We start from the raw sequence: 14,707 nt of genomic DNA on the forward strand, positions 1-14,707 counted from the left end.
CAAATAAAATAGAGTCAACTTATTATATGTGTTATATTTTTCATTAATAAATAGGTTTTCTTCTTTAAACACAGAACATATAACAGATTGAAACACTCCCCCCTCCCCCCCAATTCCAAAGACAAGAGTCTATAAAACAAATGCCAGCTGTACTGCCCGAAGGGCAGGAAAAGTCTGGTGACCCCCACCCGGCCCTGCCCCTGCAGCACCACCACCCCCACACTCTTCAAGAGAAGGGGGTCTGGGGCTTCTCCCTTGGACCCTGGGGACTTAGGTGAGAAGCATGTGAATGTGATGTCACCTCTCTATGAGGCTATGCAAAGATGAGGTTTCCTTCTCATCAGCTCTGACCAGCCCCTGCCCCTCTGATTTCATTGCAAAGCACCCGGGCTAAGCTCCCAAGAGAGCTGCCTCTTGGCTTCCCCACTCTTCATTCCTCTGCTTAGACGGGAAGAGAAGAGCTCAGGGACCCCTCTCATCTCCCAGGCTGCATGGAAACACTGTGTGGAACAGGCATGATGCTGAAGGTGAGGCTCCTGTAGGCCCCCAAGTCCATGAGGCCAACATGCCACCCCATCCCCCCACATCTTTCCTTTCTCTGGAATGAGGGGCACTGGGGCAACTACCCCCTGCAAACCTAGTGCCTGGCTTGGGGAGTGATGGTTCTTGCAAAGTGTCAGGTCCTCATGCCAGGCCTGGATCCTTCCTCATCCCATTCCTTTCTCCTTCCAAGCCCTCACATTGGCCATCTGAAAACTCATGTCCAGTGTCCTAAATTGTCTCATCCTCCCTCTTCCCCGTGCCTCTGCACCCCAAGGGAGGAAGTGGGGGGGTTGTCTCCCCCTTCCAACTCCCACTTCACATAATGGAACAGCTTTTGGCCTTTCCTTCTTGAAGGTAGAAGAGATGAGTTCAGAGCGACTGGGGAGATGGAGTAGTCGCTTGGAGAGGCTTCTGACAGGGCTCTTCGGGGGCACTGGGTTGGGCTTGTTCAAACACACCATGGATGCCATCCGAAAGATGCTGTGGACACTCTTCTCTGAGGTGAAAGCTGAGCCTTCCAGGTAGATTTCTGCACCCAGCTGCTTGGCTATTGCACATCCCTGAGGGAGAGGGTGAGGTCATTAATATAGTGGTCCAAGATGGTTGTGAGACACAGTGGCCTTCTATGTGTTACTCCCCAGGGTTATTCCAAATGGTACCCCACTGCCAGCCTCCTACCACCAGCCTAAGCCAGTTATTTATATATATATTTAGTTGTAGATGGACACAATACCTTTATTTTTCTTTATTTTTATGTGGTGCTGAGGATTGAATCCAGTGCCTCACAGGTGTTAGGCAAGCACTCTAACACTGAGCTACAACTCCAACCCCTAAGCCAGTTATTTTTGTGAAAGTGAAGCCTGACTGCACATCAGGATCACCTGAAACACTTTTTTTAAAAATTATTTTTTAGACGTTGATAGATCTTCATTTTATTCATTTATTTATATGTGGTGCTAAGAATTGAACCTAGTGCCTCGCACATTCTAGGTAAGTGCTCTACCATTGAACCACAACCCCAGCCCACCTGAAACACTTTTAAAACTATAGTGATCCTGGACCAAGTAAATAAGAATTTGGGGGATAGTGTATAGGCATTTGGTTTTTGTTTATTATTTGTGTGGTGCTAGGAATCTAATCCGGGGCCTCATGCATGTGAAGCACATGCTGTACCACTGAGCTACATCCACAACCCCAGCATTGTATATATGTATGTATGTGTGTTCTTTGTATGTGTGTGTGTGTGTGTGTGTATTTTTTGTGGGGGGTACCATGGATTGAACCCAGAGGCACTGAACTTCTGAACTACATCTATAGCTCTTTTTATTTGCTTATTTTTAATTTTGAGACAAGGTCTCACTAAGTTGCTGAGGTTGGCTTTGAATTTTCACTCTTCCTGCCTCAGCTTCCCAAGTCACTGGGATTATAGGTGTGCAGCACTATGCCCAGCTAGCATTAGTATTTTTAAGAACTCTTCCAGATACTCTAATAGGAAACACTGGCTTAAGAGAAATGATTTTATGTGTTAGAAATTATCCAGGATTCTCATTAAAAATGCAGATTTTCATGTCTTTCTCCCAAAGTGATTTTACAGGTATGGAGACAGGAATTGAAGTACCTCTAATGTTTTTTAAAATTAAAAAATTTTTAGTTGTCAATGGACCTTTATTTTATTTATTTATTTATTAATTTCTATATGTGGTGCTGAGGATTGAACCCAGGGTCTCACACATGCCAGGCAAGTGCTCCACCACTGAGCCACAACTCCAGCCCTCTAATCATTTTTTTTTTTTTTTCCTTCATGGTTCTGGGGATTGAACCTGGGGGCCCTCCACCACTGAACTTCATTGCCAACCCTTTTTATTTTTTATTTTGACACAAAGTCTCACTAAGTTGCCCAGCTAGCCTGGAACTTGATGATCCTCCTGCCTTAGCCTCCCAAGTAGCTGAGATTATAGGCATGCACTACTGCACCCAATTAAGCAGCTCTAATGATTCCATTGCAAGTGGTCTACAGAAAACAATCTTAAAAACTCACACAGGAATTGTTTACCCACTAACCTATAGCATATATCTGGGTAAACAGGCACCCAATACCCTACCCAGGTGATTAGTTTGCTAATTATAGATTAAGCCCCTAACACAAATTCCCTCTTGCATAGTGAGAAAGTTTGAGCAAGGACCATGTATCAAGGCCTCTGCCTGTAGCCTTTCTCACCCCACCTTCCAGCTGGTACACATGCGAGTGGGCACACACACACACCTGCTCATAGGAGATAGGTGCCTGCTTCTGGTGGGACAGCTCCATCAGTGTGCTCAGGTCTGTTCTCAGGTCTGTCTTGCAACCAATAAGCAAAACACGGGTGCTGGGACAATAATCTAAGATTTCCGTCCTCCACTAAGGTGCCAAGTGAAAAGAAGGTAAGGGGAAAGGGGAAGGAAGGAGAATCAGTGACAGATACTGGAAGAAGCCTGGTTGGCAAAACCACATACACCACTCAGATTATCACCAACCCAGTCCTCCCTCTGAGTCACAGCATCTCTGCTGCACTAATTACATCATCTTCCTGCCCATGAGGCCTTTGGTGGCACCAGAGTGCTGACCCAAGAGCCTGTCCCTTCAGTCAGCAACCCAGTCACCAAGGAGAACTTAGGGGCCAGTCTCCTCCCACTTACTGCCAAGCAGAGAAGACATGGATCTATTCCCCAATCTCAAAGGGCTTCATAAGTCCAGAATAGCAGGTGAAAGACAACCAATCTCTTCCCAAGGGAAGGACATAATCCCAGAGTCTTCTAGGAAACTAGGCTAGTTCCCTAAGACTTCCTGGGACTCCTCAGTATAGGCAGATCTTGCCACCCAGACACAAGCATTTTCTGTCACCACTTCAGCTCCAAACTGCCTAGCTTAGTGGGCTTGGCATCAAGGTCAATAGAAGCTACCTTCAAGAGATCCCATTCCTAACCCTCAAATCACATCACCAGAAGGTTCATTGTCAGTCCTTTATTTTCTGCATCTTCAACACCACTCTCCCTTGCTAGGCCTCTAGAAAAGCAGTATGGGATAGTGGAATGGTCAGAAGGCAGAGGGGTAAGGAGCCCTAGGTTCTAGTCACAGAGCTGTAGTTAATGCTGTGATCCAGGCAAATCTCTCCTTTTCCTGGCCTCAGTTTCCTGATAGTGCATTAGAATAGAAGACAAGTCCCCAAGATTCCTTCAGTACTCTTGCTGGGTTCAAGGTTGTAGAGTTATCTACCTTACCTTCTTGAGGGCACTGTCCCACTGTCTCTGGACGGCTGATGTCAAAGCATAGTAATACTGCATCTGAGTCGCTATAGCAGAGTGGGCGGACATTGTCATAGTAGGGAGATCCTGGTATAGGGGAGAAAGGGCTGATGGTGAGGCATGGCATTTTCCCTATGTATAGGCATGCTGCCTGGAAGCTTGGAACCTGACTACCTGCCAGAAGGCTCTGTAAGAGTATTATCTTCCTTAGTCCTAAAAAAGGGAAAGAGGGCAAAATAAAAAGGATTGGAATATAATTTGACTCTCTCTGCATCTCCTACAGTGGCTTAATTTAAGGTCTGTTAGTTTTTCTGAGTCCCAAAAGATGCTGCCAACCCCTGCAGAGGAACCAGGGCTTGTTTAAGGTCTCCTTGAGAGTCTGCTTGCTGCCCAACCTGTGCTCCCTTCCTCTGCCCCAGGGTCTTCTCAGTGAAGAAACAAACCTGACTGTTACATAACTGGCTTCCCTGTTTCTTTGCACGGGGTCAAAACTCTAGGAGTTGGATGGGGGAGAGCATCAAGGATTCAGCACCCCGCACCTCCACCCACCCAAATCAACTTACACTGAAAAGGGCAAAAAGGAAAGTTCTAACCCCTAGCTCCTAAGATCTCAGGGAGGTAATCTCAAAGACGACAACAGCACCAATAGCTGGGGACTTAGAGGCTGGAGCAAGGGTCCTTCATTGGATGGATAGGCAATGCAGATCCACGGGTCTGATAGGGGTGAAAACTAGGAGTTAAGCCTTCCCCCCTCCACCCTGGGGAAGGAACAGTAGCGGATTTGGAACCCAGACAATCCGTGCTCAGAATAGCAAGCAGCCCCTCTCCCTGCACCACATCGCCATGGAAACTAGGGGGGAATCCAAGCTGGGGTTGGGGGAGTTGGTCATTTAAAAAATAATAATAAGTAAGGGGGAGTTAGGATAGCTGCCTGCTCCTTCAGCAATCCACCCAGTCCCTTTCTGAGGTGGGGGTCTGACCACCGCAGCACTGAGGAGAGGGAGCACTGAAGCACAGGGGAAAGGGGAGGGGGGGAGGTCTCCATTTTGGCTTAAGGGGTCCCCCTCCCTTAAGACCAGCAAATGAATAATGGGAACAGGTCACCCTGGCTCTAATGTGTGGAAGCCCCATTCCACACATTATCACCACTTCCTCCCCTTATGGAACCTAATTTGAAGGAGGGAGTCTGAGGATGACTGATAACCTTCATCCTTTTAGAAATCGGAGGGCAGGAGTGCGACACAGGATATAGAGACCACACTTGCTGATTTTCCATTATCTGGATGGGGATTCAAGGACTGCATTCTGACTGGGGGGGCGGGGCAAGGGGAGCGGGAGAGACGGTTTTTGGGCGGTGGTGGTGAAAAGAGATGAGATGCAGTAAGGTTCTGAGAAGATTGGGAGGTGGGAGGGTATAGCAGAATAAAAACCATATATCATGCAACTAAGCGCATTCCAGTCCGATCCAGGTCAGCATAGCACAGACCAGGATAATCCGAACCCTGCCTCCCCACCTCTAGAACTGCAACCGAGGAAAGCATACCAGCTTGAGGAATTTTTGTTTGGGGAAAAATAAAGTCTCATTTTCTGTCTACCCATCTTCCCACCCCCAATCTTTTCAGACCTCAAAATTGGAGGATGGCAACAACAGTTTTGGGAGGAACAGGGCAGCATTCTTATTACAGATAATAGGAAACCCCTAGTGATTTATAGTTCCTCTTTAAACTCAGCCTGAATATGCCTTTTTCTTTTCTTTTCTTTTTTTTCTACTCTGCATTTTGACTCTGAGCCAGTCTATTAAAAATGATTGGGGGAAAAGAGAAAGTGGGAAGGATGCAGAATCAAAGCAAAGGGTAGCCCAGCACTAAGGGGTTGGGGTTGAGAGCCTGGGAAAACATTGTTTCCCACATTTTCAAAAGAGATCATCTTCTACTTCACCCCAGAAACAGGTTAAATAGTCAGCGACAACCCCCTTCACCCTGCAGGCCACTATTCACAACATGACCAATGCCCTAGATGGCTTACATCTCCCCCACCCTCAAAGACATTGATGATGCATCGCTTCATCCCCAAGCCGCAGCAGTGTGACGAGTGGAGCTGAGCTGCGGCAGGCTGAGTGGTAGCCGGAGATGGAATGCAGGAGAGAAAATTGAGTCTGGGCAATATTCACTCCAAAGCAGGCTTGTCTTCCTGCCCTACCAACCTACCAGCACCCTCCAGCAACACTGCCTCCTGATCTAACTTTGCTCTGGGGAAGTAAAGGTTGTGTGCAGGGATGGGTAAGTGTGTGTGTGTGTGTGAGGGGGGGGGGAGAGAGGGAGAGAGGGAGAGAGAGAGAGAGAGAGAGAGAGAGAGAGAGGGGCAGAGAGAGAGAGAAAGAGTGTTAAGTAGCAGGGAGTAGAAATGGAGAAGCCCTGCCTGCTACCCCCAGGAGTATTCATGGGCCACTTCACCTCACCATTCCAGCCTCTGAAGGATGGAACTAGACCCAGGGAAGTGAGTGGCTTCTGGGGTTTATCCACATTGCACCCGTGGACCATTCAACTGAGTTTACCAATGGCCCCCACTCACAATTAAGGAATCTCTAGCTCCCACCAAATGGGAAAATAATTTCTAAAAGACACAGCTGCAGACTACCAGTGGAAAGGGGCATTTGGAATCATAGCCTTACCTGATGTATCCCAGAGACTAAAGCTCAACTCTCTGTTCCTCTGTCTCCAAACAAGCTGTGTAATTCTCAAACACTGTAGGCACATAAGTCTGTGAAAGAGAGGAAGTATTCATACCTGAAGCACCCCTGTCCTCAGAACCCTCCAGTTAGTGTTGGTTACAGAGAAGCCACTCACCACCCTCTGAGACACCAAAGTGTCAGGGCATAAAGAACCAGAGGAGGGGATACATGGGGCAGGAGGGAACACGTGGGACAGAAGGAAAAGGACTGTAGAGGCACAGGCACCTGGGTCCATGGAAATAAGAAATAGGGATGAGAGACCCCTTCCCCAGCCAGGGGCAAGCCCCTCAATCTCCTAGATGGTTTACACACACACACAAACACTCCTCGCATCCCCAGATTCTCTCCCAATTCAGAGTCACAAATCAATTCAGACCTCCTTCTTTTCCCCTCAAGCCCTTTGGCCCAGGTGAACAACAAAAAAGGGCAACTGAATTCTGCCTGCAGCCATACTCATGGAACATTTGAGGAGGGGTGAGAGGGTCGGCAAGTATTCCCTCAAGAAGAAACCCCAGACTCTCCAGTGCCTCCAGGGACCAAGGAAAGGAGGGGATGTAATAGGTGAAGAGGTGAGGAGGAGCCGGCGGGGCGGCAGAAGTGGGACAGGTCTCAGGGGAAGCCATGGCAGGGCAATCCTCCAGCCAGAAACCGCTGAGGGTGGAGCAGGCTGGGGGTGGGAAGACGGCTCTCCTGAGCAGGTGGGAATCGACCCCGATGGGCGGACAGGGAGAAAGGCGGGCCGGCGGGCATCTCACCTCCGGATAGCAGTCCTTCGCTAGCACCTGTAACATCGCTGTCTTCCCACACTGCACATCTCCCACCAGCACGAGCTTCATCTGACCACCACTGGCTGAGGCGCCCGCTCTCCTTCATAGTTGCAGCCTCCGAGGGACGTGGACTCGGATTCAGAAAGGAGCGGGTTGCGCCAGGCGTGCCCCAGCACACCAACTCAGCCGGAGTCCCTGCCTTCCTCCAACTGAGGAGGAGAGCGGCACAGTTCCCTTATATCACCCTGGTTGAGCCAATCCAAGAGGAGGCGGGCTCTGTCGAAGCCAATCCCTGGGGTGGGATCCCCTACAGCATCCAATGGTAAGAGGATCTGAGTCAGTGCCCTCTTCCTCCCGTCCCTTTCTCTTAAAGCTGCATCGCTGCCTTCCTCCTGAAAGGGGATTCCCACGCTGTTTTTTTATTTGTATTAGGAGGTAAGGAGGGGAGTTGAAGCAAAATTAAATAATCTGGAGTATCCACCAGATAACAAAAAACATAAGCTAGCCACGGAAACAGAAAGTGAAGTCAAGCTGGAGTTTTAGGGACTGTCCCAGGAGGAGAACAGGACCTGCCTAAATTATGGACAAGCAGCACCTGGGGTTGGCGGTGGGCAGGGGGATGGTCCCAGAGACCTCTAACTCTTGTTTCATCTAATTCCTACCCAACCAGTTCCCACTTCTGGCTTACCCTCCCTATATCAGCTCCTACTTTACCCTTTTAAAGTCTCTTCCTCAGGAATCACTTCACCAAAAATGAACAAACAGGTCTGGGGTTGTGGCTCAGTGGCAGAGTGCTTGCCTAGCATGTGTGAGGCACTGGGTTCAATTCTTAGCACCACATGTGAATAAATAAAATAAAGGTCCATTGCCAATTTTAAAAAAAAAGAAAACCTTTAAAAAAATGAACGAACAATACAGTTTCTGAACCAGAGATGGGCAGAGAGAAAAAGAGGGAGTCTGCAAGTGGGGGTGAAGAACAGGAAGAGAGCAAAAGGAAGTCATGCTCTGTTGGCCAGACAACCTCTCACCCCAGACCTAGCAGGAGCTGCTTAAAGTAGTTTGTTCTGCTGCATGGGTTCAGCTTCCTGGATGAATCAGATGCAGGTCAGTTCCAGGTTGACACCAACTGATATTGACACACTAACTTCTGTTACCTGGGTAAAGTCCAGCCTGGAAGACTAGACCTGGAACTTTGGGACTAGAAGCTGGAGGGTAATCTAAGGTTAGGATGAGCTTCGTCACTGCCTACCCACCCTGCCCCTCAGAGCACTTGCATCTCAGGGGCGTCTCTACTAGACAGAACCATGTATATACAAGGCTTCTGTAAATCCCTGACTATCCAGTAACCAAGGTTGTCCAAATAAGGCATCCAGGGGATTAGGGATTGAAGGAAGGCCAACTTTCGTTGAATTGAGAGCAATCCAGAGTCTGTCTTTAGATCTCTTCACCTGGATAAGTCTAGTGCCTCTGGAGCTTGCCCTGGGTCTTTGTTGTTGTTTTGTTGTTGTTGTTGTTGTTGTTGTTTGTTTTTGGTTTTGGTACCAGGGATTAAAATCAGAGGGCAATTAACCACGGAGTCACATCCCCAGCTCTTTTTATTTTTATAGTGAGACAGGTCTCCCTTAGTTGCTTAGGGCCTCACTAAGTTGTTGAGACTGGCTTCGAATTTGCAATCCTCCTGCCTCAGCTTCCTGGGCCTCTGGGATTACAGGCCGGGTGCCACCGTGCCCAGCAACATGACCCTGGGTCTTATTCCATCTGAGCTTTACTCTAAATTCACAACTGTTGCTGTCCAAGGATATTTTCCCTGCAATGGATATTTAAAAGCCTTCCAAGACCCAAAGGGACAGATCTTTAAAAGTGAGATTTCCATTGCTCACTGTGGACAGCAGAGAGTGGGGGGTTATTTTGAAAATGTAGCCTAACCAGTGTCCTTCCATTCTACCCTGTGGTTTCCAAGTCCAAGCTGCTTAATGGAGGGCTGTTGGGCCAAGGCCTGCACTGCTCTTTGCCCATCTCCTGAGCCCCATCATTTTCAGGGATGGCAATCACCTGAGAGGAAACTCTAAGATAGAAAAAGAGTTATCCAGGGGTTACCATTAGCTGGTTATCTTCCTCTCTGGCTCTGGAAGTTTCTTCCCTTGACCTTCCCCCAGGGTCTCATCCTCAGTCTTCAGATAATATTCTATCTATGGAATTTGTCCTCTTTGGCCCTTTTATAGCATCCTGACAGCTTATCTGAGCTGCCATAAGTGTAGTTTGGGAGAGTTCCAGGACAGCTGCCTCACCTGGAGACCTTTCCCTCAGCCTGACCTTCTCTTTCTGCACCTGATTATTCCCCACCCTCTGTCCCATCTGTACTTGGTTCTGGAAACATCAGTGGGATACCTATGCATCATCCTCTTAACCCTTACCTGGGTTCCCTCCAATTACCAACCCAAAGATTTTAGCCCTCGCCCTCTGTGCTCTCCCAGCCTACCCCTCCACATACACATTCCACCAGCCATTCCAAATAACATCAATACAAGTAAAAACTGTTCCTGCTATGCGCATAGCTTCCTCTAACTTCTAACAAGATTGCCATTCCTGAATTCCTCTGAGGTAGAAATTCTGGGAGCTGATGCCAACACTGACTTTTCCCTGGGTGGCTACATTTCAGGATCAGACAGCAGAATGCCTGAGCAGTGACACAGAGTAGCCTCCTCCATGACTGAGTTTCAAGATATCTGAAGATATCTTGTGGGTCACATGTTTATGAGTCGTGATGGAAAAGGTTGGTGTGGAGGGTGGGTGTGTGCTAGGTCAGAAGGCAGTGTGGCAAGACAAAAAGAGGATGGAGCCAAAGTTCCCCAGATCTGGTATTGGATTCAGCTCTGTCCCTTAAGCTGTGCACCTTGGTGTGAGTCACTTCCCTCTCTGGGCCCTTATTTCATTAAATGTGAAGTGAGGAGTTTAACTAGATAAGAATTTTTTAGATTTAGGTTCCCTGGCCCAACTTTATTTAAACGTCTTCCAAGTGTCTATTTAAAACTCCCTAAGATGGTTCTTTCCTATCAAGTCCAGAAAAGTTTAAATAAGGTTATACTTGAAAGCATTATGCCAAGGTGAAAAAAAGCCAGGTCACAAATACTACATAGTGTATGATTCATTTATATGAAACCTTCAGAATAGGCAAATCCAAAGAGACAGAAAGTAGATTAGTGATGGCCCAGGGCTGTAGGGTTGGAGGAATTGTACAGTTTAAATTGGTGAATTGTATGGAATGTGAATTATATTTTGATAAAGTTCTTACATTAAAAGATAAGATAATTCCAAATCATCTTTATAAAGTCTCTGTTAATTGTTTTTTTTCCTTGTGGAAATGTTCAAACATTTAAAAAGAAAGAATAATGTGGTGAAACCCCATTACCCATCTCTCAGCTCCAACAATTATGAGTACAATCCTGATTCATCTCTTACCCCCACCCACTAGCTCCCCTACTTCTTCTATACTGAATGATTTTTAAATAATTTTTTACACTCTTTTTTTCATATCAGGGATTAAACCAAGTGCACTAACCATTGAGCAACATCCCTAGCCCTTTTTATTTTTTTATTTTGAGACAGGGTCTTGCTAAATTGCTTACGGCCTCGACCGAGTTACTGAGGCTGGCCTTGAACTTGTGATCCTCCTGCCTCAGCCTCCTGTGCCACTGGCTTTTAAAACAAATTTTAGACAGATAGATATTATTTTCATCCGTATATAGTCAGTATTCATCTTTAAAAGAAAGGGACTCTTTGCTAACAACTACACACCATTATTACAGCTAAAAATAAATAGCTTAACTCTTCATATTGCCAAATATCCTGTCTGTGTTAAAATTTTTCTTTGCTATATATTGATGTATTCAAACAAGAATCTAAACAAGGTTTACACACTGAATTAGTTGATATGGCTCTTATTTCATAGACTTTTTCTTTTTCTTCTTTGTGTTATGTGCATGTACGATTCTAGGGATAGAACCCAGGGGCTCTCTATCACTGAGCAGCACAGCCTGACTTTTATTTTTGATTTTGAGACAGGGTCTTACTAAGTTGCCCAGACTGGCCTGGAACATGTGATCCTCCTGCCTCAGCCTCCCAGACGCTGGGGTTGCATGGGCGTGCCGCCATGCTGGGTCTCATGGACCTTCATTCTATAGGTTTGACCTCCCTTTGTTGTTATTGTTGTTGTTTTCCTTGCCATTATTTCTTGAAGAAACTAGGTTTTATATTCTATAGTGTCTTCCATATTCTCGATTTTACTGATTATATCAGTGGTGTTGTTTATACATATAAACTCTTAAAGATTAACATGAAAGATGAAAAGCAAAACTGGTTGAATCAGAATGGGGACATGCAGTGGGACTCACCCAATCTCCACTCCCCTCCTTGGGTCCTTTTCAAAGGACAAATCTCAGGGAATGCAGTTTAAAAACTGCTAAATCTGCCAGGCTCAGTGACACACACCTATAATCCCAGCTATTGGGAAGCTGAAAGCAGGAGTATCATAAATTTGAGGCCAGTCTGAGCAACTTAGTGAGAACCTTCCAAAATTTAAAAAATAAGGATTGGGATATAGCTCAGTGTAGAGTGCCTCTGGGTTCAATCCCTACTACTATAAAAAATAAAAATAAAAACTACTAAGTCTCCATAATATCTTCTTAGCTGAATGTGATTGTGTGTGTGTGTGTGTGTGTGTGTACTCTGTGCTCAAAGCTCAGAACTGCCTTTTTTTGTTTTGTTTTTTGTTTTTTGGTTCTGATTTCTCTGATAAGTTTCCTATCTAGGACAGTGGCATAATACACAAAGACATTCAGGATGCTAGCAAATTAAATTCACTTGACTCTTAGCAGAGAGTACACAACCCCAGTACTTTCTCTGCCCTAGGAATGTTTGCTAAGACCTTCTAAGTACCCTGTCACCTTTGTCTCCCACAAATCTGGCAGGGCCAGCCCATTCTCCCCTTCCCTTAATATGGCTCAGGAGCTACACCCGCAGTGTACCTTCTCATGATCTCAAGAATCTCTGGTCCTTAGCACTTGGCCACATCTGACCTTTTGACTGCTGGTATTTAAGCTGGAGTAACCATTTAGAGTGCCAACTAAGTTGGTAAGACACACTCCTCTTTCAGAGATTAGAGCTAAGAGGGTAGACCAGCAAGAGGTCTAGTGGAATGAGGATCAAGAACAACAGAAGGCTGGGGGAAAGCAGATCTGGTTAAGTGATCATGGAAGAGGGTGCTGTCATATTGGGAGGTGCTAAGCATAGCCAAGACTGAAGAATCAGTCCATCGACTGGAATGGACAATTCAGGATGGAGCATGGAACAGTTTGCCTGAGAACATAATTAGGAAGGGAAATCTGCTGCTAAAATACCATAAAAAAGCAGTTCAAATACAAAAATACAGGAGTTTGTAGTTTAAAGAAATACAAATAAGTGTATCTACACATTGTTCTTGATTGTTAATACCCCATAGCCAAAGACCACTAGCAGACACCAATAGCTGAACAAAACTGGGTTTATTGACTCACTTCAATGAGAATACACACAACAGAACTGAGGCACATCCAGTAAAAAGATATTAGGAAGGACTTAGAATTTGAACTTAGGTTTGGTGATTTGGGAAGAGGTCAAGTAAGTGAGACTTTGCTCTAGATTGGATGCTGTCAGAAAGTGGTATTTCTTACTAACCCTTGTCTAGGAGGTAGAGAATGAAGCAAGACTAAAGCTTTGATTGGTAAAGAAGCAGCATTCCCTCAGATTAGCTAAAACAGGTGGATGTGGACTGGGGTTATGGCTCAGTGGAAGAGCACTTGCCTGGCATGTGTGAGGCACTGGGTTCAATCCTCAGCACTACGTATAAATAAAATAAAGGTCAACTGACAACTAAGAAATATTTTAAAAGTGATAGGTGGATGTTCAGTTATTTTTGTGACTTCAGCAACGTTCTTGTTTTTGTCTTTGTTCAGATGTGATTACAGCGAATTCTTGTTTTCATCTCAATCTATCCTGGTCCTAGAGTGGTCTTGCCCAATGATGGTATTCTGTGAAATGGCTTATCTTCAACAGGAGTAGACCAAAGCACCCATCACTGAAAGTGTCCCATGGGTTCCTATCTTTCAGGGGCTGCCTTCGTCCTTCTCAGCTCCTCTTCTGTTTCTCTTCCCAGGAGTTGAGCATGTTACATCTGCTTAGAGAGAAGGGGGAAATAAAGGCAAGAGGAGAATCTTCCAGGAAAACTTCTTAGAAGAAGTAGTATTATGGTAGAATACAAATCAAGAATAGGATATTGAGAGCTGGACCAGAGTATAGGGAATGTTCTAGAGGAATGGGATGACTTGGAAGAAAGAGATGGAGGTCTAGAGAAGAAGATCATTGTATGCAGTGGATGTGTGTATGTGAATAAATGTAGATATAGGAGGGAAACAGACAAAATCAACCTATCAAATAAATAATTCAAAAGCAAATAAAACAAAAATTTTAAAAATCAAGCCACCTGAGGTGGACTAAGAATTAAGAGGGACATATGGAAATGGCCAAGAATGAGACCACAGCAGAAACAGGGAGGTGCTGAAGAGAGTGGTCCTAAAGCAGCCTGTGTTCTGTCTGGTTTGGGCTGGGCTTGTAGATGGGCGTGGAGGTAGCCAAAGGGAGTTCAGTCTAGTCCCCAGAGGGCAGGCACTTGGAAAGACCATGGCGTGGTCCTTCTTGCCTTCTTTTGCACCACCCAAGGCTTGATCAAGACCAAGGTGTGGTCTTGGTGGGTGAGCCAGAGGGGAGTTTTGGCACTAGGGAAATCCTCAAGAGGACCAACCTCAGGGACACAGGAATGAGCTGGGAAATTATGCCAACCCTGGGCCAGTCCTCCAGTTTTCCAGGTCTAGCTACTTCCTCATACTCTGGTGTGCCAACTCTGTTACCCTCCTATTTTTCACCATCCACTACACCTTTACCAGGAATATTGCTTCCACTCTTTGGACTCCTCTGGGAGCTCCTTCTTGAACTGGCAAAGATGTGTGTTCAGTATAATTCTCCCCATCTTGCTCTTGCCCCTATGTTTCCTGCCTCCAAAAATGAGGTAAGTACACTGTGGCAGAAAAATGACTGTAAGGAGTCTTCATCTTTCTGTTTCCAAATAGATTAGCCAGGTGTGGTGGCACATGCCTGTAATTCCCAGTGACCCAGGAGGCTGAGGCAGGAGGATTGCAACTTCAAGGCCAGCCTCAGCAACTCAGTGAGGCCCTAAGCAACTTAGTGAGACCCTGTCTCAAAATCAAAACAAAACAAGAGTGGAGCACAAGAAGGTATGTAGATCATGTCTATTATTGGCTTAAGGTCTTCCTATGGGTCAGGTCCACTTTGA

At 46.0% G+C, this 14,707-nt stretch overlaps 1 protein-coding gene across 1 annotated transcript; it reads right to left on the reverse strand.

The window, feature by feature from the left end:
• Positions 1-7,521, reverse strand: Rnd1 (Rho family GTPase 1). The gene is given in 7 exon segments (XM_047547907.1): positions 1-1,103; positions 2,807-2,941; positions 3,802-3,819; positions 3,821-3,912; positions 6,497-6,515; positions 6,517-6,585; positions 7,312-7,521. Coding segments are annotated over 7 exon segments (810 nt in total). The 5' UTR covers positions 7,393-7,521; the 3' UTR covers positions 1-707.
• Between the last annotated feature and the right edge of the window lie 7,186 nt (positions 7,522-14,707).

The sequence above is a fragment of the Sciurus carolinensis genome, chromosome 4, assembly GCF_902686445.1.
Source record: "Sciurus carolinensis chromosome 4, mSciCar1.2, whole genome shotgun sequence".
NCBI classification, from domain to species: Eukaryota; Metazoa; Chordata; class Mammalia; order Rodentia; family Sciuridae; genus Sciurus; species Sciurus carolinensis.